Source organism: Pleurodeles waltl, chromosome 9 (assembly GCF_031143425.1).
Source record: "Pleurodeles waltl isolate 20211129_DDA chromosome 9, aPleWal1.hap1.20221129, whole genome shotgun sequence".
In the NCBI taxonomy this organism is placed as follows: Eukaryota; Metazoa; Chordata; class Amphibia; order Caudata; family Salamandridae; genus Pleurodeles; species Pleurodeles waltl.
The window spans coordinates 901,208,758-901,235,461 of NC_090448.1; the positions used below are offsets into that span (position 1 = coordinate 901,208,758).

The 26,704-nt window shown below is 47.0% G+C and overlaps 1 protein-coding gene across 3 annotated transcripts in view; it reads right to left on the reverse strand.

The window, feature by feature from the left end:
- DICER1 (dicer 1, ribonuclease III) overlaps positions 1-26,704 on the reverse strand; it is an 848,581-nt gene that overhangs the window by 109,201 nt on the left and 712,676 nt on the right. For all 3 annotated transcript variants that reach the window (XM_069208246.1, XM_069208245.1, XM_069208247.1), the window contains one exon: positions 15,326-15,594. In XM_069208246.1, coding sequence (XP_069064347.1) covers positions 15,326-15,594 — 269 coding nt within the window. The remainder of the gene's footprint in view (positions 1-15,325; positions 15,595-26,704) is intronic.

Consider the following 26,704-nt stretch of genomic DNA (forward strand, 5'->3'; position numbering starts at 1 on the left):
ACCACACTGTGGGACGTCCGCAGTATCGCAGCGACATTGGAATTTCGTTGCAGATCAAGGTCGTTGTGTGCAGGGAGGACCACGGAACTGGTGCTGGCAGCGGTGTGGCTTCGGGTAGCGGCATCGGTGCTCGAGTCACTGAAGTCTGTGAACTATCTAGAAGCTAGTAGATGAAGTCTTTGTTGGCCCTGACATTTCAGAACAGGAGGCAAGCTCAATCCAAGCCCTTGGAGGAAGGCAGAGTCCTTCCAGCAGACTCAGAGGGCAACAAGCAGGGCAGCAGTCCTTCTCAGCCAAGCAGTCTAGATGAGCCCTTGGAGTAGCCAGGCAGTCCCTCTGACAGAGTCCAGGTGCAAATCCTGAAGTGTCTGATTTGGTGGGGTCAGAGAGCCAGTACATATATTCAAAAGATCCTTTGAAGTGGGGGAAACGTCAAAGAGTGGTTTTGAAGTGCATAAATTCCCCTTTCAGCCCAGTCCTGTCTGCCAGGATATCTGTGGGGGGATTATCAGTCCTTTGTGTGAGGGGAGGTCACTGGCCTCTGAAGTGTAAGAGAGAGCCCCTCGACCCTACCTGCTCAGGGAGATCCATTCAGTATTCAGATGAATGCAGATGTGACTGCGTGTCCTGTGTTTATGGCTGTCTGGGTGGAATGCACAAGGGGAGCTGCCAACCAGCACAGACCAGACATGATTTGGAGACAGCTTGGAAGACACAGATGGTAGTGAGTGCAGAGAAATGCCCACTTTCTAAAAGTGGCATTTCTGAAATAGTAATATTAAATCCAACTTAACAAGTAAGCAGGATTTTCTATTACCATTGTGGTTATACTAAACATAAAAGGGCTACTTCTTTCACATCAGAATCCACAACTTAAAAGTATATCAGGGCAGTTCTAATGCTGTCCTTTGATAGAAGCAAGCCTCCCAGTAGTGGAAAACGAGTGAGCTTTCTCCTACCAGGACAGGTAAAACACGTAAGTACATGTCCTGCTTTTTACTTACATAGCGCTCTGCCCTATGGGTTACCTAGGGCCTACCTTAGGGGTGACATATGTAGATAAAGGGGAGTTTAAGGCTTGGCAAGTAGCTCTGAATGTCAAGTTGAAGTGGCAGTGAAACCACACACAGGCTTTGCAATGGCAGGTCTGAGACATGGTTAAGAGGCTACTTATGTGGGTGGCACAACCAGTGCTGCAGGCCCACTAGTAGCATTTAATTTACAGGCCCGAGGTACCTCTAGTGCACATTACTAGGGACGTACAACTAAATTAAATATGCCAGCTAGGTAGGAACCAATGTTACAATGCTTAGGGGAGAGAGCACCTGCACTTTAGCACTGGGGAGTCCTCAAACCAGCAAAAACAGGGCCAGAAGAAATGGAGGGAGCCTTTGCTATCGGGTGGTCACAAACAAAGCCTACTCTGGGAGAGGTGTTTACACACCCCACCCAAACAGATGACCTTCATTCAATCTGCATTGCTAAGCAGGGGGCTTCAAAGAAGCCCATAGTATGCAGATCTGGTTTCAATCAAATGAGAGATGCCAAACCCTCTGCCCCAGGGCACCTTTAGCACCTGGTCAGGTGGGAAATTTAGTCCACCCCTCAGGTCAGTCCCACCCCTAAGTTGAGTTGCCTGATGTGGACACCACATTTAGAAATCTGCCATCTTGGTGTTGGCAGATTTGGGAAATCTGGGACAGTTCTATGCCTACTTCCCACAGAAATTAATCATATAGAGGGTGTAGTGACCATAGGGGTAAGTAGCCTATTGGCTACTGCCCTACACTCCCCAATACAGCCTTGAAATTCAGTAATTATGGGAGCCCCTGGCACCAGGAAATCAGATTCTTGCTGACCAACGATGAACAACAACACCCAAGAGTTGCAAAAACAAAAACTGAGGATGAAGCACCTGACTTGGTCTCAGCTCTGCAACCCGTCTGCTGTTCCTGCCAATTTGTGCCAAAGTCGATTCATCTTGCAAGCTGCTGTGCCTTCAAAAGCCTGGGTGGACTGCCTGCCTTCCATAAGGGCCCAGGAACTCCTATGGAGCAGCGGAGCTGATGCCCAACATCTCGCATGCACTCCAAGACAAACTGCAAGGACTCTGGACTGCAAAAACTCGACACCAGAAAGCACCACTGCACACCGTGCTGCCTAGCCTGAGCTGAAGTGTTCCAACGGTGCCATCTGGGCCCCCCAGGCCTCAAGAGACAGGGCCAACTTCTGGCTTGGCCACTTTGGAGTCCCTGACACTGCCTGCAGGCCATCTCAATAATGGAGAAAACATGATGCCTCAGGACACCCCTGCACCCCTCGCCCCTGGCCATGGAGAAGAGAACCTAACATGTCCCGAGCATCTCAAGACTTTAACCCACCTGGTGGTTCTCCTCAACTGGACTTCCTGTCCATACCTGCAGCCTCTTTTCAACTGGACCCATTCCCATTGACTAACACTGGGCACCCTCTGTCATACTATACCTCTGCACCTGGCCACCCCAGTGCCGCATCATGTGACTTGTTGGTGTGGTCCTGACACTTGACCAATACTAATCTTAAGTCCAGGAGATTGGTCCCATAAGTAGCTGTTCTATTCCTGTTTGCCATATTTGTTTTTCCTCCATAGGATAAGATTGCAGCTTCCAGAAATTGCACTGTTTACTTCTCCAAACTGTAAAGATTTTTCCTGAAAATCATACGTACCCGATCATATTGATTCTGGTGCCTAAACACATATAAAGATACTTGTCATTTTTGTAAACTGGTGTGGATCTCCTTATTGAGACGGGTGACTCATTTATTCACTGTGTGTGTACTTGAAGATGACTAACACTCCTCTTTGATAAGCCCAAGGCTGGTCGACCACACTACCTCATAATAGAGCACCTTGGGATTCCAAGAGCAAACCCCTGTCCACTGGTAAGGGAACCCCTGGACTCTCTGCATGATATCAAGAGCCAGCTTTCTACATTGGTGGCGCAGCAATGAGGTACAAAACTTGACATTTGCTGCCCCACTCTGTTAACAAGTGATACCACTAAGGTATCCAAAATTGTCTTTAGTTAGGAAAAAAAAATTCTAAATTGTTTAACGTTTGCTGTTAGGGCCTTGTGTTAAGTCCCCCAGTCCAAACCATTTAGAATTTAAAACACTTTTAGTTAGCTAGACCTTTTAGAAGTCTACTTAGAATCTTTTTTACATTTCTAAAAAGGTCGGAACCAGTTTAAAAACCATGACTGAGGCAGCAGGTATATCCCAGGAGCTCAACCTGGCCCCTACCAAAACATTAAGGTAGCCCAACGTAAGGCCAAGCATGGAAACTTGCCATGGGGTCTAAAACAAAGCTCATCTGCAGCAGCTGCTTACGTAAAATGATAGAGTCATGACAAATAAAGAAGCCCCACACGAGAGTGAGGACGAAGAGGAGGTAGAAGAGGATGATGAATCCCTCCTCAACTCCACTGACAATACCACCACCGAGAGATGTAGATAGTGAAGATGCTAAACTACTCCAGATGCTAGCTAAGAGGAATGGGTTGGAGTCTAAACTCAGCTATGGAAAAAGAAAGAGCTGAGATGGATCTAGGACTCATCTCTGGTGGCAGCAACATTTTCAACAGGGAAAAAGAAGAAGCTTTTGAACCTAAGATCCTAAAAGGGATTGCCCTAAAATATGTAGAAGGTGATGATATCACCAAGTGGTTTACAGCCTTTAAGACGGCTTGTAAAATGAGTAAACTCAGCCAAAAGAACTGGGGCTCTTTCCTCTGGGAGCAATTCTGAGGAAAGTGCGGGGATAGGCTCCTGAATCTCAATGAGGCAGATGGAGAGTCCTATGACTGCATGAAGGATACCCTGATTGAGGGATATGAACTCACCACTGAGGAGTACAGAATCAGGTTCAGGGAGAATAGGAAAAACCTCTAGTCAGTCCGGGGTAGATATTGTTGACTCTTCAGTCAAAACACTAGTTGGCTGGTTGAGAGGGAACCAGGTGCAAGACTATGATGACCTTTACAATACTATTATGAAAGAACAACTGTTAAGTAACGGTGTTTCTAAAAAATTGCACCAGTACCCATTAGACCTAGGTCCTATTTCACCCCAAGAATTGGGAAAGAAGGCAGACCAATGGGTCAAGCCTAGGGTATCCAAGACAACTCATGGTGGGCTGACCAAAAGAAAGTGGTTGCTAAGCCCCTCAAGTGAACGATGGTGACCAGTCTAAAGATAAAAACAAAGGGGGTTATTCTAAATTTGGAGGAGTGTTAATTCGCCCCAAAAGTGTCGGTAAAGTGACGGATATACCACCAGCCGTATTACGAGTTCCATAGGATATAATGGACTTGTAATACGGCTGGTGGTAAATCCGTCACTTTTGGGACGGATTAACACCTCCTCCAAAGTTAGAATAACCCCCAAAGTGTCTTCTAAAGGCCCCCAAAAACCCATTGAGGATGGTGGGCCAAGAGACAAAACACAGACCAAGGGTAGGTACCAGGGTGAAAACTGGGATGCCAAAAAGGCTTGGTGCTTCAATTGCCAATAGGCACGGAACTAGAGAACCCGTCAGTCCCAAAAAGAATCCCCAATAGGAGCACCTGCAGCTCCTGCTGCAGTGGTTAAGTATCCAGATGGGATCCCAGGAAGGCTCTGACCATGTTGGAGAGCTTAAAGAAGCAAATTTAGTGTCTGAGAGAGAGTTGATGTAGCTGCCCTGGCTGTCTGGCCCAGTAATCTGGGGAAGTACAGACAACAGCCTCATATTAATGGGATCAGAGTTAAAGCACTGAGGGATACAAGTGCAAGTGTCACCATGGTAACTGAAAAACTGATATCCCCAGAACAGTATTTGAATGGTGAACCTTTCACATTCAACAGTGTTGACAAACAAGCTAAGGTCCATCCCATGGCAACGGTGTCCTTAGAGTGGGGAGTGGTTACTGGCCAGAAGAAGGTGGTGGTATCCTCTGCAATTTCTGTGGCCTGTCTGCTGGGAAATGATCTGGACTCCTCAGCATGGGCTGAGGTTGAAAGAAAGACCTGTGTATGCTGGGTATACCTAATTGAGTGTGCGTGAAAATCGGAGTGCAATGCAAAGCCCAGGGTGCAAAGGATGTGCTGGATCATGGAATAATGGGCCAGCGCTCCAAGAGAAAGGGCAGGAAGTCTGGCAAAACCAGCTTCTGAGCAGTCTCAAGCTCAGGTCCCCTCTCCTCAGGTAGAAGACCAATCATCCTTTGAGGGAACTGAGCCCCAGGAACTTGAGCCTTAAACCGCAGATTTCCTAGGCCGAGGGAACCCTCTAGGGAAGAGCTGTGCCAGGGACCGAGGACCTGCCCCACTCTTGAGAGCCTGAGACAGCAAGATGCTGACCAGGAAAAGGAAGATGTCAGTGGCTCCCACAGAACTGATTGGGAGGAGGGACTCCTGTATACCGAGTCCAGAGACCCCAAACCCAGTGCCACTAGGAGACTGGTAGTGCCTCAGCCGTGTAGAGAGTTTCTACTCACTTTGGCTCATGGCATCCCCTTAGCTGGGAATCTTGGTCAGACCAAATCTAGTAGGTTGGTACCTCACTTCTACTGGCAAATTATGTCCCAGGAGGAGGAGAAATTTTGTAACTCCTGCGTCACCTGTCAGGCCAGTGGCAAGACAGGTGGCCATTTAAAGGTCCCCTAATTCCACTTCCAGTGGCTGGGTTTCCCTTTGAAAGCGTAGGGGCTGCCATTGTTGGCCCCCTAGACCCTCCAACAGTATTGGGGAAAAGATTCATACTGGTGGTAGTAGGTCATGCCACCAGGTACCCTGAAGCTATACCTCTTATGACTACCACTGCTCCTGCAGCTGCTAGGGCCTTACTCAATCTCTTTAATAGAGTGAGCTTCCCATAGGAGGTGGTATCAGACAGAGGTAGTAACTTCATGTCTGCATGCCTCAAGATAATGTGGAATGAATGTGGAGTGAACTAAGTTCACTAACCCCATATCACCCACAAGGAAATGGTTTCGTTTTGAGCTTCAACAAAATCATGAAAGGCATGATTGCAGGACTCCATGAAACCCCTCGCCCCCCAAAATTGGAATAGCCTGTTACCATGCTTGCTTTTCGCTTACAGAGAAGTACCACGGAAAGGAGTGGGTTTTTCCCTCTTTGAACTTCTGTTTGGTCATCTTGTAGGGGGACCACTGTGTCTAGAGAGGGAAATCTGGGAGAGGCCTCTCAAAGAGCCCAAGCAGGACATAGTGGACTATGTGCTTGGCCTACGTTGAAGGATGGCCGAGTACAAGGGTAAAGCAACCAAAACCCTTACGTCCAGCCAAGAGCTTCAGAAGCTCTGGTATGACCAAAAGGCTGATGCGGTGGAGTTCCATCCAGGACAGAAGGTGTGGGTACTTGAGCCTGTGTCTCCCAGAGCTCTTCAGGGCAAATGGAATGGCCCTTACACTATCCTTGAAAAGAAGAGTGAAGTCACCTATTTGGTTGACCTAGGCACTCCCAGGAACCCTCACAGGGTTATCCCTGTGAACTGCCTAAAGCTCTTCCATGACAGGGCTGATGTGGCCATGCTCAGGGTCATTGATGAGGATCAGGAAGAAGAGAGTGAGCCTCTTACTATCCTCTCCCACAGCCTCAAAGTTGGGTCAGCTGGTGGAGTGGTCTTTTCAGACACCATCACTGTCCAGCTGTAAGCGGACTGTAGGAAATCTTACAGCAGTATGGCAAGCTATTTTTCTCTCACCGCTGGTCGGACTAACTGGTGTGTCCATGATGAGCAAAATATATAAACAGTCTGACCATGTGAAGGATAGCATCAGAGTTGAAGTCAGCAAGATTCAGGATTTAGGGTGTAATTCATCCCTCGGATAGCCCCTGGGCCAGCCCAGTGGTCTTAGTCCTCCATTTGCATTCCAAGGGAGGTAAACCAGAGCTGAGGTTTTGTGTGGATTATAAAGGTCTTAATGCAGTCACTAAAACAGATGCAAACCCTATTCCAGGAGCAGATAAACTGATTGACAGTTTAAGGGCAGCCAAGTGTCTCATTACTTTTGATTTGACATCAGGCTCATGGTAAGTTGACCTGACCCCTGGAGCAAAAGAAAGAACAGCTTTCTTGACCTCAGATAGACATTGGACATTACTAATTCAGTGTTAAGTCATTTGGTCTAAAGAATGACCCTGCCACCCTCCAATGGTTGGTGAATAAAGTACTTGCTGGGTTGGAAGCCCTTAGAACAGCATATCTTGATGATATAGCGGTCTTTAGCTCCACTTAGCAGGATCAGCTTGACAAGGTCCTTGAAGCTCTGCAAAGTGCAGGCCTCACAATCAAGGCAAGCAAGTGCCAGACATGGCAGGGCAAGGTTGTATACTTGGGTTACTTGGTAGGTGGACGCCAAGTTCAACCATTACAATCCAAGATTCAGATTCTGGACTTGGAAGCTCCAACCACCCGGACTTAAGTCAGGGCATTTCTTGGCTCGATTGGGTACTGCAAGAGGTTTGTGAAGCGGTATGGTACCATTGTAGCACCCCTCACAGAACTGGTGCCCAAAGAAAGTAAACTGGACAGTGAGCTGTCAAAAGGCTTTTAACACCCTGAAAGAACTAATGTGCTCAGCCCTCATTCTAAATGCTCCAGACTACTCAAAGCAGTTCATAGTGCAGGCAGATGCCTCTGAACATGGGATAGGAGCGGTCCTCCACCCAAACCAATGACGGCCATAGCCAACCAGTTCCTTTCAGTAGTTGGTTACTCCCCAGAGAGCAGCGTTGGAGTGCCATTGAGAGGAACGCTTTTGCTGTGGTATGGTCCCTGATAAAGTCGAGATCATACCTATTTCGGTCTCACTTCCTTGTTCAAACTGACCACAGGTCTCTCAGATGGCTCATGCAAATGAAAGGTAAAATCCCCAAACTGCGGAGGTGGTCCATCTCCCTACAGGAGATAGACTTTACAGTGGAACACAGTCCAGGGACTGACCATGCTAATGCAGATGGTCTTTCAAGTTCTTCTACTTAGACAATAACGACTCTCCTAGGAAAGGTTAGTCTCATTGCTCTTCCCTCCTCTACCACTTCTAGCTCACCCGAAACCTCAGTTTACTACCATGATCTTCCAAACAACCCTACCTAATTCTCCCTCATTTATCTCACCTTTGAATGGAAAACCCCTCCTGCTACTATGATCTACCTAACCCCTTTTCACAGACTCTTCCCTCCTCCATCTGTCCTTTATTCATCCCAAGCCTCATCCTATTACCATAAACTCCCAATTAACAATTCTGGTTTCTTCTCTCCTCTATCCATCCATTACTCTAGCCAATCCAACTAACAAACTCACATATCCTCCGCTCAAATTACTCATAATAATACTAATACTGTACTCATAGTTCCCTATACTAAATCTCCACCACTAATTCCTCTTGGGTTCTGGAGTAGCGTGCTAGTCGCCGAAAAGCGTTTGGACGCCTCATCAGGAGATATATATATATATATATATATATGGAAAATGTCACTTACCCAGTGTACATCTGTTCGTGGCATGAGACGCTACAGATTCACATGCTGTGCATTATCCTGCCATCTAGTGTTGGGCTGTTTTTCTTCGAAGAAGTCTTTTCGAGTCACGAGACCGAGGGACTCCCCCCTTTCGGCTCCATTGCGCATGGGCGTCGACTCCATCTTAGATTGTTTTCCCCCAGAGGGTGAGGTAGGAGTTGTATATATAGTAAAGGTGCCCATGCAATGGAGTAAGTATGTATGTACATAATGTGTATAAAAGTGATATATATTTACAAATTTACAAATGTAAAAGTTTCATCAACCTATAATGTACAATTTTCATCAACTTATAGCAGCTACAGGCTCCCGGGGAGGCGGGAGGGCGCATGTGAATCTGAAGCGTCTCATGCCACGAACAGATGTACACTGGGTAAGTGACATTTTCCGTTCTATGGCATGTGTAGCTGCAGATACACATGCTGTGCATAGACTAGTAAGCAGTTATCTCCCCAAAAGCGGTGGCTTAGCCTGTAGGAGTTGAAGTTGTCTGAAATAATGTTCTTAATACAGCCTGTCCTACTGTGGCTTGTTGTGTTAACACATCTACACAGTAATGTTTTGTGAATGTATGAGGCGTAGACCATGTGGCTGCCTTACAGATTTCTGTCATAGGTATATTTCCTAGAAAAGCCATTGTGGCACCTTTCTTCCTAGTAGAGTGCACCTTCGGCGTAATAGGTAGATCTCTTTTTGCTTTAATATAGCAGGTCTGAATACATTTCACTATCCATCTGGCAATGCCTTGTTTGGATATTGGATTTACTGCATGAGGTTTTTGGAATGCTACAAACAATTGTTTTGTTTTGCGAAATTGTTTTGTTCTATCAATATAGTACATTAGTGCTCTTTTAATGTCTAAAGTATGTAAGGCTCTTTCAGCTACTGAGTCTGGGTGAGGAAAAAAGACTGGGAGTTCCACTGTTTGGTTTAGGTGGAACGGTGATATAACTTTTGGTAAAAATTTGGGATTTGTACGGAGAACCGCTTTATGTTTACGTATTTGTATAAAGGGCTCCTGTATAGTAAATGCTTGTATTTCACTCACTCTTCTAAGAGATGTGATAGCTACTAGGAAGGCTACTTTCCAGGTTAAGTATTGTATCTCACAAGAATGCATGGGTTCAAATGGTGGACCCATGAGTCATGTTAATACAATATTGAGGTTCCACGAGGGAACTGGTGGTGTTCTCGGGGGTATGATTCTTTTTAAACCCTCCATAAATGCTTTGATGACTGGGATTCTAAAGAGTGACGTTGAATGTGTAATCTGCAGATAGGCAGATATTGCTGTTAGATGTATTTTAATGGAAGAAAAAGCTAGTTTAGATTTTTGTAAGTGTAGTAAGTAGCTTACAATGTTTTTTGCGGAAGCATGTAGCGGTTGAATTTGATTATTATGGCACTAATAAATAAATCTTTTCCATTTGTTTGCGTACAAATGTCTTGTAGTAGGTTTTCTAGCTTGTTTAATGACCTCCATACATTCTTGTGTAAGGTCTAAATGTCCAAATTCTAAGACTTCAGGAGCCAGATTGCTAGATTGAGCGATGCTGGATGTGGGTGTCTGATCTGTTGTTTGTGTTGAGTTAACAGATCTGGTCTGTTTGGTAGTTTGATATGAGGTACTACTGATAGGTCTAGTAGTGTTGTGTACCACGGTTGGCGAGCCCAGGTTGGTGCTATTAGTATTAGTTTGAGTTTGTTTTGACTCAATTTGTTTACCAGATACGGAAGGAGTGGGAGAGGGGGAAAAGCGTAAGCAAATATCCCTGACCAGCTCATCCATAATGCATTGCCCTTGGAGTGTGGGTGTGGAAACCTGGACGCGAAGTTTTGGCATTTTGCGTTTTCGTTTGTTGCGAATAGATCTATTTCTGGAATTCCCCAGCATAGAAAGTACGTTTTTAGTATCTGGGGATGAATTTCCCATTCGTGTGTTTGTTGGTGATCTCGACTGAGATTGTCGGCTAACTGGTTTTGAATCCCTGGGATATACTAAGCTATTAGGCGAATGTGATTGTGAATCGCCCAATGCCAATTTTTTTGTGCTAAGAGACACAGTTGTGATGAGTGTGTCCCTCCCTGTTTGTTTAGGTAATACATTGTTGTCATGTTGTCTGTTTTGACAAGAATGTGTTTGTGGGCTATTAGCGGTTGAAAAGCTTTCAATGCTAGAAACACTGCTAACAGCTCTAGATGATTTATATGAAGTTGCCTTTGTTGAGCGTCCCATTGTCCCTGTATACTGTGCTGGTTGAGGTGTGCTCCCCACCCTATCATGAAAGCATCTGTTGTGATCACGTATTGAGGCGCAGGGTCTTGGAATGGCCGCCCTTGGTTTAAATTTATAGGATTCCACCATTGAAGCGAGGAATGTGTTTGGCGGTCTATCAACACTAGATCTTGAAGTTGACCCTGTGCTTGTGTCCATTGTGTTGCTAGGCACTGTTGTAAGGGCCGCATGTGTAGTCTTGCGTTTGGGACAATGGCTATGTATGAAGACAGCATGCCAAGAAGTTTCATTACAAACCTCACTTGATAATGTTGGTTGGGGTGCATGTTTTTTATTACATTTTGGAAGGCTTGTACCCTTTGTGGACTTGGAGTGGCAATCCCTTTTTGTGTGTTGATTGTTGCTCCTAAGTATTGTTGTATTTGACACGATTGTACATGTGATTTTTGGTAGTTTATAGAGAACCCTAGTTTGTGAAGGGTTTCTATGACGTATTTTGTGTGTAGAAGACACTGTTGCTGAGTTCTGCTTTTTATTAACCAATCGTCTAAGTAAGGGAATACGTGCATGTGCTGTCTCCTGATATGAGCAGCTACTACTGCAAGGCATTTTGTGAATACCCTTGGTGCTGTTGTTATCCCGAACGGTAACACTTTGAAAACCTCAAGTATTTCCTGTGGGAAGGATGTATGGGTATGTGGAAGTAAGCATCCTTGAGATCTAATGTTGACATGTAGTCCTGTTGTTTGAGCAAGGGAATCACGTCTTGAAGTGTCACCATATGAAAATGATCTGATTTGATGTAAAGATTTAGCGTTCTGAGGTCTAATATGGGTCTCAGTGTTTTGTCCTTTTTTGGGATTAGGAAATACAGGGAGTAAACACCTGTTCCTTTTTGATGTTTGGGTACTAGCTCTATTGCTTCTTTTTGTAACAATGCTTGGACTTCTAGTTGTAACAGATCTAAGTGTTGTTTGGACATGTTGTGTGCTCTTGGAGGCACTTTTGGTGGCAACCGTAGGAATTCTATGCAATAACCATGTTGGATAATGGCTAGGACCCACGCGTCCGTAGTTATGTGTTTCCAATTTTGGTAATAATCTGTGAACCTCCCTTCCACTGGTGTTGTGTGGTGGGGGTTTGTGACATTGGAGTCACTGTTTAGTTTGTGGGGTTTTTGGGCTTTGGAATTTCCCTCTTGTTTTAGGGAACTGTCCACCCCTATATTGTCCCCGAAAACCTCCTCTCTGATATTGGCCCTGGTATGTGGGTCTGGCTTGTGAGGTGGAAGGCTCTGTGGTCTGGGCCCGAAACCCCCCTCTAAAATGCGGCTTCCTAAAAGTGCCTCTGCTCTGTAGAGTAGAGCGCGCCCATGGCTTTGGCCGTGTCAGTGTCTTTCTTCAGTTTGTCTATTGCTGTATCCACCTCCGGCCCAAACAATTGTTGTCCGTTGAAAGGCATATTCAGCACAGCCTGCTGGATTTCTGGCTTAAATCCGGAGGTATGTGGCCACGCGTGTCTCCGAATGGTTACCGCTGTGTTTACTGTTCTGGCCGCCGTGTCTGCTGAGTCCATAGCCAACCTTATTTGGTTGTTGGAGATAGTTTGGCCCTCCTCGACAACCTGTTGGGCACGTTTCTGGAACTCTTTGGGAAGGTGTTGAATGAAATGTTGCATTTTGTCCCAATGTGCCCTGTCGTATCTTGCCAGTAGAGCTTGTGAATTGGCAATTTCCCATTGATTGGCTGCCTGCGCTGCCACCCTTTTGCCTGCTGCATCGCATTTCCGACTTTGTTGGGTGGTGGTGTGTCTCCAGAAGTTTGTGAGTTTGCCCTTTTCCGGGCTGCTCCTACTACCACCGAATCAGGAGTTAGCTGTTGTGTAATGTACACAGGGCCCGTAGGGGGAGGTTTATATTTCTTCTCCACCATAGGTGTGATGGCTCTGCTCTTGACTGGGTCTTGAAACACCTGTTTGGTGTGTTTTAACATGCCTAGTAACACTGGCAAACTTTGGTATTGGCTGTGCGTAGATGACAGGGTATTGAACAAGAAGTCATCTTCTATGGGCTCTGCATGCAATGCTACATTATGAAAAGTAGCTGCCCTAAAAACCACCTGCATGTAAGCAGTATTGTCCTCCGGTGGTGATGGCCTTGCCGGGTAGCATTCCGGACTATTATCTGAGACCGGTGCATCATACAGATCCCATGCATCCGGGTCATCTTGGCTCATCCCTGTGTGCGTTGGTGACTGCATCATTGGGGGTGTTGCGACTGGGGATAGATGTGACGAGTGCGGTGGCGATGGCTGTGGAGAAAACTGTGGTGGTGTTCTTTCCTTAGCTACTTTTGCTTTTGGCTGAATTTCCGCCTCATGGAATGCTAGCTTCCGCTTCATCTTAATTGGAGGAAGAGTTCTGATTTTCCCCGTGTCTTTTTGTATATGGAGCCTCCTCTGGGTATGGTTCGGCTATCCCATGCCCAGTTCTTGTTCAAACCTGTGGCCTTGTAATTGTGAGGAAAGGCCCTGTTCTTCTGTGTAGGAGCTGTGTTTCGGCTCAGAGGCTGCGTGTTTCGGCACAGAAACCTTTTCGGCAGTCTTTTTCGGCCCCGAAGAAACCTTTTTGGATTTCGGGGTGCCGAGTCTGGTCGGAGCCGGTATCTCGGTGCCGAGTCTGTTCGGAGCCGGTATCTCGACCGGAGTCGGATGTCTTCGGCTGCTGGGAGGCCTTTTTCGGTGCCGATGTTTGGTCACCGCGTTTTCGGGTAAAGCCATGGCGTCCCCTGGGCCTTCATGATTTTCGAATGAGTCTTTGCCGGGGCTGGTTTACTCACGGTTTGTTGCCTCGTCGGCTGCTCGCTCTCTGGCTCGTCCGAGTCCGAATCCGGAATGGAGAATGTCTCCTCTTCTTTGACGTCGGGGTGTCCGGCCGGTGTCAACGCCATTTGAAGTCTTCGAGCTCTACGATCCTGCAGTGTCTTCTTGGATCGAAATGCCCGACAGGCCTCGCACGTATCCTCTCTGTGTTCAGGGGACAAACACAGATTACAGACCAAGTGTTGGTCTGTATAATGATACTTAGCGCGGCATTTGGGGCAGAAGCGGAATGGGGTCCGTTCCATGAGCCTTGAAGATGCACGCAGTCGGGCCAACCAGGCCCCGCCGAGGAGTGGAAGCCCCGAAGGGCTGCCGGAGCTCTTCTTTTCTTCGGTGTCGATGTGCTAGCACTAACCCGGTACCGAGCGCAAAAAATACCGTCGAATTTTCCGATTGCTAACTATCTTTTCCGAACCGAAACACGGAGCGAAGAGGAACACGTCCGAACCCGATGGCGGAAAGAAAACAATCTAAGATGGAGTTGACGCCCATGCGCAATGGAGCCGAAAGGGAGGAGTCCCTCAGTCTCGTGACTCGAAAAGACTTCTTCGAAGAAAAACAACTTGTAACACTCCGAGCCCAACACTAGATGGCAGGATAATGCACAGCATGTGTATCTGCAGCTACACATGCCATCGAACATATATATATAGCATCATTCAAGGGAGATGCGTTTTGACAGTGTCGGTCTCCATCATAGCCCCTAATTCCATACTGACGGTCGAAACGCATCAGCCTTGTATGATGCTTACAACTTCATGGAGCAATAAATGATATTGGATTGCAGAAATCTGGAGTGCCGGTGACTTCTTTCAGTAAGGATTTGAAAGGACAGCTGTTTGGATATTTACGGGTTCTGCGTCCGACAAAAAGAGCACAGGAAATTAAATACAAGCCTGATCACCATGCATCTACAGCACTTGCAATCAAGGCTGGCCTTTCCTCATACAGCGCCTGGGGCAAAACTAAATTTGGTGCCAGGACTAATCGTCGCTCTCCATTCATTCCAACACCCTCCCCCACCACCACCAATCAACTGGTGATCCATGGGTCCCTTGTGCTCACAGGTCAATCCTGGCTGAATATCTCAGACAGTGACCGGCCTGCGAACACACACTTGAAACTTGTCTACACACCTCAATCACCTTTTCAGTTGCTAAACTGGAGGTCAAGGAACCTGGGGGAGGGCTGAGGGAGAAGGAAAGGGGCAGCTTAGGTGGTCAAGTACCTGTGTACCCCTCCAACTGGGCCCAGCTCGCATATGTCAAAAGTCGGCTCTGCTTGGAACCACTCATGATCACATCAGCCAACTGTATACAAAAACACGTAACAAGATCAATGCTCTCTCTGGGCTCATACCACAGTGAAACCCAGAACAAGCAGTTAACACACACCAAACCAACACCGTTGTTAGCAAGGAAAAACTCTGTGAATATGTCAGATGGTGCCCTTTATAAAAGATGCATAACTTGAACACGGGCAAAAGCAGTGACATCTTTGAGCACATAGTGACCTCTTATAAAAATAAATAGCCTGTTTTATTCCAAAGTAGGATCAGCAAATGGAGAAGATTTTTATACACTTGGAATGAGGCAACCTAACATTTGTGACAGTCGGGAAAAATTAAATTTCAAATATTCCTTACCTCAGAATCCATTCCTTGCATTTCATTCTTTTCCATTTGAAACTGAACAAAGTCATCAATAACATGAAACAGTTCAGGAGAGACTGCTTTAAAGTACTTGTGATAGTCATATTTCACAGCTAATGATGCAAATATGGTGTTATTGACAAGAGCAGATCGCAGGTCAGTCAGAACTCCAGGAGAATGCTGTCGGGGGTCTTCATAAAGGTGCTTGGTTATGAGGTAGTCTAAAATTGCATCACCCAAGAATTCCAAACGCTGGTAACAATCTTAAGAAAATCAGAAAAATAATTGAAACCACTTAGGTTCTTATGGTTCTATCGTTTGATACATTTCTCTTACATAATCAACACCTCTTGTAACTGTAACTATCACACAAACTTAGGACACGTTTCCCAAATGGGCTGAAAAAGACCACACAGAGACAATACAGAACCTGGCAATACAATCAACAGGTGGAAACACTGCAGGGCTGAGATTTGTTACTTCTGTTCCTTTACTGCTGCAGTCATTTGATGCTACATTGGGACCATTACAATTCTGAGGAAATAGGTACTGATTCATATGCAGATGCCTGATCAAGAATTTGCAACTGCAGTGCTTTCTGTAGACTCTTCTTTTCTTGACAGTCAAAAAGAAACCCAAAGATATAAACACTGAGAACAGTATATCATTTAGGTTTACAAACATTCACTAACTAGCAAAGATGTTAATAATTAGTTATAGAAAAAAACATTACTTTATTTGATAGAGTTTTTCTGATGGACACTGTCTTCACCTTTTAAAGTTAGTGTTAAGACAGGACAGGGCTAAGAATAAGCTAAATGCTGCCACTATGATTTAGTGATGAAGCTCCAGTCACTGTGCAAGATCACACTTTAATTGATATAGGAAAATGGTTCCCATTAGTTAAAAGTTTCCCCAAAGCCCACTAACCTAAGTTTTGATCAAATGTCTCTGCACCACAGAGGCATTGTAGATCCAATGGATACTTTTTTTCCAAAGATTCATCAAGTTGTATAAGTTTTTCAAATAGAGATAACAATAGAAGATGACCAATGGAAAAAGAAAACCACATACCAAGACCAGAAAATGCCTGAGCATAACACATCCAAATGGTCCTGTTATAGCCTACTAAGTGTTAACCCAATATGTCTACAGAACAGCTGACACTGCTCAACGTCTGCCAGTGTTCCCTGACTCACTTTGGAACTTCTCTGCCATTTATGTGCATGAAGCACAGAAGATCACCTAGAAACGTATGTTTGGAGACTACTTTTCAAATATTCTAGCCAGCAATCCCCATTAAACACTACTTAATATCACTCAGTGCAGGACAAAAATTAAAACTCGCTTTGGGAGCACCTTCTCCATCTTGAAGACATTAAGTGGTAGATAGTACACAAGCAGTGGAGTTTTCTGAAACACACACATTCTGCAACAATGTTAGATAGGCTCATTGGTTTGGCTGCAAGAGTGACTTTGTCCAAGAAAAATTGCTTAAAAAGCATGATCAACTCAATCACTTAAATTGCTTACCCTTTCCTAATCCTTTGGACAGACGTGATAGACAAGAGTGACTGCATGGAAAAAGTCACCAAGCCAAATGTCAGTAACAAACAATCAATACATGAGGATAAGCTGAAAGGGCTTAAGTAGGAGAGGACAAGGAACCATGTTCACCTTATCATGCATACCTCAACAAAAGACAATATGAGTGAAACTGAAACAGTAGAACCCACATCCATCCTTTTTAACACAAATACTGCAGCAATATATTTTTAATAGTGCCAAACTAGTAGAGTATCTTTATGGAAAGCCTTGAGTCGATATATTCCAGTTCTATTTACCCATCCTCTTAAAAGCGAGGCTGACTTTGACTATAGTTTTTATAAAATTGAAAGTACTGTATCAACAGAAGACTCTTAAATGGTCATAGCAAGAGCCGCTTTACAACAAATGCTACATCACCCCACTCCCATCTTGGGAGATAAGGATCAAAACTGTTCGGTACTTTCTTAGTTTTCGGAAAACCAAAGGACTTAGCAAAATCGGCAACACATAGGAAAACATGCAGTCTCCCAATCAGCACTAAGGAGGACACTCCCTCATGAAAAATAAGTGTCATTTCCTTTCTAGCTGACGACTAACAACTTCACCTGAGTAAATTCTGAAAATATAAGTTGTGCTTTCCAATGAAGCTTCTACAAATAAGACTTTACTTACTGCTAAATACTGGCATCAGGCAGGACACTGTGAACACACATGCTAGATGAAAGAACTTCTTTACACACTGGTTCTAACTATGTATAACCGAAGTACAGAATAAACAACTCATTATAAATGACAAAGAAAAGATAACAGGGGAAAATCTAAAGTGGATTCATCTCAATCTGTGCAGAGTAAATCCTACATAACTACTATCCTCATTGTATGCATCTACTAAATTGCTGAAACTAAGGCCTTGAGACTTGAGTGATTGCCACTGTTAGCTGGATTTAATCCCTCTGGAGTTCAGCTTGTATAACATGGTGCTAACCAAGGGTCACAGATCCCTCCCATGAAGTCCCACCAAGGTGATCGCTCAGATGCACCTCTGCTGCAAAGGCCTGAACCTCCATGTGTTGTGGAGGCTGGTGAGTCTTCAAAGGACAAGGGGGGTGGGAAGGAGGGCAGAACAGGTGGCTCACTGCGAAGCATGAGTTTCAGCTGTACATGCAGATAGAGCTGAAGCAGTCCAGTTGATGGTGTTTGAGCTGTGGCTACACTGGCTACTCTGCCATATTCTGCTATTGATTTCACTTATTCGTCATAACATACTTCACAAGGCAATTATCATTTACTAATTTCAGCAACAGAAATTCAAGAGTACCAGCAGAACAATATGGAAGCCATAGTGGAAGAATTCATGTGCAATAACATTGCATCCATCAGCAAGATGCCACTTGATAAATGCTGTATGGGAACTTTAAAGATACTTTGCATTTCAACACAACTCAGGTAGTGGCAGCTCCAGCATACAACTAGTGTTAAAGAACCAAAGTTGACTGTTTTGCCCCAAAGCACAGGAGCCATTTAAAGCCGCAAACAGTTCTTCATTAGACATTTGAGTAGGGAGACTTTTTCACCAATGCTAAAAACACTTAAAATCATTAGCTCCTGCACATATTGGTGCTGGGTCCTAGAGTTTCAAGGTCTTGAGGTTTACATCTTCATTTACAGTGTGACTGGTATTTTTGAAAAAGTAAAATGCCTGGTACTCGTGACACAAATACATTACTATCATGGATGGATGTGGCAGGCCTGAAATGAAGCCATGGGCATCACAGAATAGCTTCCTTCATCGGAGAGCCACATTATTTATTAAGAGTTATTTTTCACTATTGAGTGAATGTAACATTTGATCTCTTGTCTTAATGTTTACATTTCACAATGAACAAGTTACCTTTGGCAACGCCTTATCTGATAGAGACATATTCTAGTTGCAGATACCTTACCTTATAATTATCCCCAGGCGTCAGTCTGGATCCCAAGACTTTTCCTGAGCAGTAACCCTGGATGCCGTTAGGTGGCGTTGATCGGCTCTGTGTCTGTCATCTGCATTGTGCGAGCCAGATATGATGCTGCAGGACCTATACGGGTGCCAGCCCAGCATGCTGATGTCAGTTTTTCACGACTTTCCATGCCAGAAGCCCGGAGCTATGAAGAACACTGGTGTGTCAGAACAAGGGCCCTGAAAGAGAAGTCCCTGTCCCTAGACATCAGTTTGCAGAGCTTGGAGGATGGGTGGGTCAGTAAGGAATCTGCAACTAGAATGTATCTCTTCCAAATAAGGCGATACTGAAGGTCAGTAACTTGTTCATCTGATAAAGACTTCTAGTTGCAGATTCCTTACCTTAGAATAGATACCCAAGTGATACCATCCGACGTGGGTCTGAGAACCAAGATCATACTAGGAAGTCCTGCAGGACAGAACAGGTAAAGTACCCATCCCTCCGGACCTGACTGTCAGTCAGTAGTGTTTGGTGAACTTGTGCAGTGATGCCCAAGTTGCTGCCGGACTGATGTCCAGGACTGGAACTCTGCGTGCTAACTCAGTGGTTGCAGCTGACGCCATGGCAAAGTGAGCTCGCAAACCCTCTGGAGGTTACTTTGTAGCCAACGGGTATCACATTTTAATGAAGAGAATGACCCATCCAGAGATCATTCTATTCTGCACTGTCCTGACTTTCTTTGCTTCCACATACCCAACAAAGAGTTGATCATACAACCGTAACTCTTTGGTGCGATCAAGGCAGAAAGCCAATGCTCTTTCTGAGTACAGACGGTGGAGTCTCTCCTCTTCCTTAGAAGGATGACAGGTGCTTAAAAAGTAGGCAAGGGGATGGATTGCCCTACATGAAAGGGTGCGACCTCTTTTGGCAAAAAAGAAGCCCTGGTGCGAAGCCCCACTTTGTCATGATGGATGGAAAGGTAGGTTGGCTTAGATGATAATGCCTGCAGCTCACTCACCCTGCAGGCAGATGTAATAGCCACAAGGAAGGCTGTTTTTAACGTCAGAAGCCTGATAGGACAATTATGTAGCAGCTCACAAGAGGCACATGTTAAGAAAGTAAGAACCAGATTCAAATTCCATTGAGGTATTATGACTGGCGAAGGAGGAAACATATGGTTAAGATCCTTAAGAAGTCTACTGACAATAGGAGATTTAAACAAAGAGGGTTGGGTCAAGTAATATCAGAAATGCAGAGATAGCAGACAAATAACCTTTGAGGGTGCCCAAAGCAGAGCCCTGCTGGGCCAAAGACAATATAAACAAAAGGACTTCAGAAAGAGGGGCATAGAAGGGGTTAACAGACTTGCCTGAGCACCATGCCACAAATTTGTTCAATCCACAGGAACACACCGTTTTGGTTGGGGGAACGGCTGGCTGGCTGGCACGAAAATGTAATAAACTTTGGGTGGAAGGTCAAAAGCTGTTAACTGTTGCTGCTCAATATCCATGCAAGACGGCGGAGACTGGACAGGTTTGAATGGAAAACCCTCCTCTGCTGCTGCGACAGAAGATCCTCCCAAAGGGGCAGTCAGATCGGAGGATCAATGGCCATGCTCAATAGCTGGGGATACCAAACTTCGTGCCCAGTCTGGAGCCACAAGGATTACTTGGGTCTGGTCATTCTTCGCCTTCTTGAGAACTCTGGGCACAAGTAGTATGGTCGGAAAGACATACAGGAGGCCTGAGCTCCACTCGAGACAAAAAGTGTCACCAAGCGAGTGCCGCCTTGGAAATTCCAAAGTGCAAAACTGCTGACTGCTCAATCTTTGCGGAGGCGAACTGATCTAACCAAGGATCTCCCCACTGCTGAAAGAGACTTTGCGCCACCTCCTGATGGAGACACCATTTGTGATCACCCAAACATTGCCAGCTGAGTTTGTCCACTCGGACACTGGGGAGCCAGCCAGGGAAATGCCCTGATGTTCCAGCCATGTCCTGAGGCACAGTCTCTCCTGACAAAGGGTGCACAACCCCGCCCTGCTTGTTCAGGTGCCACATGGCAGTGGTGCTGTCTGTGAACACCTCTGCATTATTTTCCCTTTGAGAAAGGAAAGGAATGCTTTCAATGCCTGTCTGATCCCCCTGAGCTCCAAAAGACTGATATGGAGACCAGACTCCCCCGGAGACCAGAGGCCTCTGATCTCCACCTCTCCCATTTGGCCGACCCATCCCAGGAGTGAAGCATCCGTCACTACTGTCAGATCTGGATGGGGAAGGGAGAGGGATCTGCCTCCTACCCAATCACGGTTCAAGAAGCCACCACTGCAGATCTTGTGCAGTTCCCTCTGAGATCTGGACCATGTCAGAGAGATTACCCTGATACTGTCCCACTGGAACGCCAGAACTCACTGCAGAGCCTGCATATGCCATCTGTCATGTGGCACCAGCAGGAGGCCATAAGGCCAAGAAGCCTCAGAGTCAGACTCACCAAAACCCAGGATAGAGGCTGAAACATCGGTATCATAGCCTGAATATCTTGGATTCGCTGCTCGGGAGGATAAGCCCAAAACTGCACCTTGTCCAGAACAGCTCTGATGAAAGGGGGTGGGGTGGAGTGATGGAGGGGGTCTGAGAGGGAGTCAGGTGTGACTACGGCCCGTTTATAGTGAACCCCAGCGAATGCATAAGGACGTCCACAGTCTAGAGGTGGAAGACGACAGCCAGGGTGAGTCTGCCTTCAACAGCCAGCCATCGAGATAGGTGAAAGGCTGAAACCCTTATCTGCACAAATGAGCTGCGACCAATGCAAACACCTTGGTGAACACCTGAGGGGTACTGGTAAGGCCAAAGGGAAGCACAGTGAACTGAAAATGCTCAAACTCCTTCCTGAGAAAGAGTCTGAGAGACCCAAAGGTTTAGGATAGAGCGTGGGCCCTTGTCCTTTTTGGGCACCAGAAAGTAGCAGGATTAACACCCACAACTTACTTCTGCCACAGAGACCCTCTCTATGGCTCCCTTGGCTGTAATCTCCTCACGGAAAAGGGCCCAGTGGACCTCCGTCATTCGATAGAAGGATGGTGGCATGAATGGAGGGTTAGTCTTGAAGGGGAGGGAGTAGCCTCTTCTGACTATTTGTCAACCCATCTCTCTGAAGTGATGGACTACTAGCAGGGATAGGTGATGGTGAATCCTACTCTAGACTGGTCCCTGGTGGGAAGCATCAGACCAGGAAGGTTTGGAAGCTACTGCAGACAGGAGGTGGGTGGGCATTGGACTGGCTAGACCGCTGGCTCCTTCATCCATGAGGAAGTTGGATCCCATGTACCCGGCCACGCAGAGGCTAGGCAGCATGCACAGCAATCTGGCTGGAGGGCAACGGACATGATTGGGTGCCCGTGCCGTAACCACGAAAGGGGTGAAAAGCAGACTGAGGGGGGTGAGGCTTAAGGACCTGGCTGTAGCCCAGGATTCCATAAAGCATTCGCGGGCCCAAACTGCTTTGTCTCCAAATAGACGGGTGCCATCAAAGGGCATGTCCATAAAGGTGGATTGAACATCCCCCGAAAAGCAAGACGTCCTTAACCAGACTTGGTCCCTTAAGACCACCAACAATGCAACCGATCTACCCAGTGAGTCAGTCGTATCCAGCTCACATCCCGTCAGCAACAGCTTGGGAGAGAATGGCCCGGCCTCCTCCTAGGAGAGAATGGCCTGGGTCTCCTCTGGAACCTGTGACAGCACCTGCGCAATGGTGTCCCTTAAAGTATGGGTGTAACGGCCCAAAAGGCAAGCAGTGTTCACAGACCGCAATTCCAGGCTGGAGGAAGAAAACATCTGTAGGAAAGTCCCCTGTTTCTGGCATGGTTACCCCCTCTTTTTGCCTGATGTCAGTGTGCTTAGACTGTTTTCACTGGGATCCTGCTAACCAGGGCCCCAGTGATTGTGCCCTCTACTCCAAATGTAGTTGCTTTGGTACTTCTTACAACCCACAGTTGGCGTACTGGTGTACCCCTGTAAGTCCCTAGAATATGGTGCTTAGGTACCCAGGGCACTGTTACATCAGGGGGCCCCCAAGGGCTGCAGCATGTATTATGCCGCCCATGCATATAGTGTCTGCAGACATGCCAATTACAGCCTGCTTGAAAAGGTGCCTGCATCCTTTTATTGCTGGTCACTAAATGAGGTCACAGTAAGTCACCCCAATGGTAAGCCCTTCCAGCCCAAAGGGCAGGGTGCAAGTCCCTGTGTGTGTGGGCCTCTTTCATGAGCAGAGGTGCCCCTACAAACTCCAGTTTTAATCCCCTGAACTTCGTAAGTGCGGGGAAGCCATCTTAGCTATGTACTGGCCCCTAGTCACTACCTGTGGTCCAGCTACAGAATGGTCACTCCGAACCTAGGCATGTCTGGTATCAAACATGTTGAAATCATATCCCAATACTGATGCCAGTATCAGTGGCATGATTCCATGCACTCTGGGGGCTCCTTTGAGGACCCCCCAGTACTGCGCATACCAGTCTTTCAGGGTATGTGAGCAGCTCACATTGCTGCAGCCTCTGAGAGAGGATTCTGCCCGCCTGCTGCTTTACCAGCTCAAGCAGGGGAAGGCAGAACAAAGGATTTCCTGTGGAAGAGGAGTGCAACCTCCTCTCCTGTTGGAAACAGGTGTTACAGGGTTGGGGAGGGGTAGCCTCCACACAGCACCACTTTGCTTTGAAGGGCACATTTGGTGCTGCTGCGTTGCATTATCCGGTTTGCACCAGTCCAGGGACCCCCCAGTCCATGCTCTGGTGCGAAACTGCTCAAAGGAAAGGGGAGTGACCACTACCCTGTCCATCACCACCCCAGGGGTGTTGCCAAGTGCTCCTCCAGGTGGCCACTTAATTCTGTCATCTTGGAAACAAGAAGAGTAGAGGCCCCTGGGAGCATCTGAGTCGTCAGGCTAGGTAGCCAATGTTAGTGACCCCCTCTGATTGGTGGTCACCTCAAAGAGTGACCAAGCCCCTTTTTGGACTATTTAGGGACTCCCTTCTGGGTCGGTCCCCAGGTTCATCACATAAAATACCACCAGAACTACTCTGCAAAGACCTCGTCTGCTCCTGGCCACCGAAACTGCTGGTGGCCCACACAAGAACCAAACAAGACTGCAACAATGAGAGGACCTCTCCTTGCAACATTGTTTCCGCAACTCCAGTCAGCAACTTGCAACATTTCCACAGCTGTGCACCTTCTTAAGCTGCACCGAAGAAGCAAGAAGGAATCGCCCTTGGAACAAAGGAGTCACTCCTCTTTATCTGCAGGCACCTAAGGCAACGACGTCCGGCTGCTGGAATCTGTGATCCTCTGGACTTGCGAAGATACGCCAACACAGGTGGTTAGTTCTGAGGGGGTCCTCTCTGCCTTTTGTCCAGATGGCGAGTCATTGCCTGTTCCTCCAAGACAGAACCCCTCTGCACTGCGACTGTTGCAGCAACCAAGGCTTGTTGACTCCTGCTCCAAGGGATTTTCAGGCTCCAAGTAGACCCTGTCCCCAGCATTTTACATCCGCAAGGACAGTCCTCTCTGCTGCTCCAGCGATGTGGGACTCGTCTTCAGATGTGCTGCCTGGACCTCACTGAGATTTACTGTGCCTGCTGCCAATGGGTTGCTCGTGGGGGCTCTGACTTCTGCTGGCTTTCCTGTCTTCTGAGGATCAGCCCGGATTCCTCTTCAAGGACCACATCCCCAGGTCTCAGCTCTGTAAATCTCCAACAGCTCCAGTTGCAATTGCTTGTTGGTGGTCCTAATGACCAATGACCCGCCTGCAATCCGGAAACCGATGAGGGACAGCTCCTAGGTGAATTCAGAGACTACTCTCAGCTCCTGGACTCCGCAGCTGGGCTTGCTCCATCACTTTCAACCCGGATCTTCACCCACAGAAGGGTGGGCATTGCCTCCTGCCCCACCTGGACACTCCTGCGTGGACTGGACTCTGTCCCTTTCTTTTGCAGGTCTTCTTCATCCAGAATCCACTATTGGGTTCCACTGGCCTGGTCCTGCTTTTGTAATAATCCATTTACAAGTCCTCATGTTAGCCCAAGGGACGACCTGATAACTTACCTCTCCTCTCCTGGTAGCTAGGGGTCTTCTAGACAGTTAGCTCTTGGGGTTCCACTCTCTCCCAGCCCTTGGCTAACCGCTCTATATCCTCTGGTGGGTACCCATTCTCGCATTCCACTTTTCTAGTATATGTTTTGACCCTCTCATAGGGCCCTTGCTATTTTGTGCTATTTCCTAATACTTACCTGTGTATATTTTGTGTGTACTTAACTCCAGAAGGGGGGTTGCCTATAGCAACTTAATTTGGTATTCCTGGAGTAAAGTACCCTTGTTTTTGCAACAGTGTGTGGTTCATTTAATGTGTGATATGTTACTGTGTGACTGCTATGGCACTGTAAGTGCTTCTCTCTTGTCCAAGAAAAGACTTGGCTGCTCACCACAGCTACCACTAGAGAGCCCTGGCTATCTGGGTACTGTAATAAGGGTTGCATGGACCCAGTATAAGGTTTAACACCATAGGTGTCCACCACACACTGGCCCAGCCTCCTACAACATCTTCTCAAGCTGATCCAACCTCTTGGATTCCCACCATAGGGGAGCGGAAGGGAATGCACCTGGGGACGTGGAGGCTTGGATAACCAAGATCTCAGTGGCCGGGTGTTACAAAAGTAACACTGGGTCATTTGGAGACGGTATATGGCAGCGGGAAACTGTCCTGTTTACAAGAGCCCCTGTGCTGGGTTTGGACCAGGTCCCTAGCAGGACAACAGCGAGAGTTCGATAAAGGGGTTCAGAAGTTGAACCCTCAGACTGAAGCACCTCAGTCAGGAGGTTAGTCCGGACTGCCACCAAAGGCAACTTGAGGCCCAAGACCTCGGCCGTTCTACGCACCACCATTGAGTAGGATGCTCCCTCCCCTGTAGCCACGGTAGGGGGAGAAAGAATGTAAGTGTCATGGGAATGTCAAGAGCACTGGCTTCAACCAGGTCCATACGCCAGTCCAAGGGATCTTCTAACTGGTATTCCAAATGATCCAGCTACGACTCCCAATCCTCACCAACCCGGGGAGCAAGAAGTCTGAATCAGCACTGCGTGATGCCAGTCTGGCTCTGTGTTATAGTTGGCAATGAGGATGGGATCGACGCCAGCCATGGGCAAAGGTGGCGTCAGGAGCGTCAACATCGGAACTGTCATTGGGGAAGGTTGAGTTTGTATGAACAAAGCCAGTTCAGATCCAGGAACGGATCCATGGGCGCCCCTCAGAGGTGAAGCTTAAGCTGCCGGTGTAGAACCAAAAGGGGCCCCTGCCGACTCCACTGGGCCTGAAGGTGCTCCAGCAGAGCCAGAATGCCGAAATATGAGATGCATGGCCTCATAAAACTCACGGAGTTGGGCAGGGGTTGCTCCAGCTCCCCGAATTCAGGGAGGCGTGGACTCGACCCAGATACAGGCTCAGAGGAAGGAGGCCTGTAATGACGACGCTCATTTTCCATCGTCATGTCAGAAGATGGGTGGGGTGAAGTTGAAGAATGCTTGTTCTTCTTCAAATTCTTTTTGTGTCTCGACTTATGCGACCATCCAGAGGACTTGGAGTGGGGTGATGAAGAATGGGGGCTCCACAACCGTTCTAGGGACTTTCCTCTCGGCCGGAATTGGGAGTGTCGCAGAGCCGAACGTCGGGCCGCAATGAGCTTTAGGGACCGCTCTATCCAGGCTTTCGAATTAATGAGCCGGCATTCGGTTGTGTGTTGTGTTCCAAACACCACAAGCACATGAGGTGCGGATCCGTCACGGACATTGCCCAATGACAGGATCCGCAGGGCTTGAACTCTGTCTTGCGGTACGAC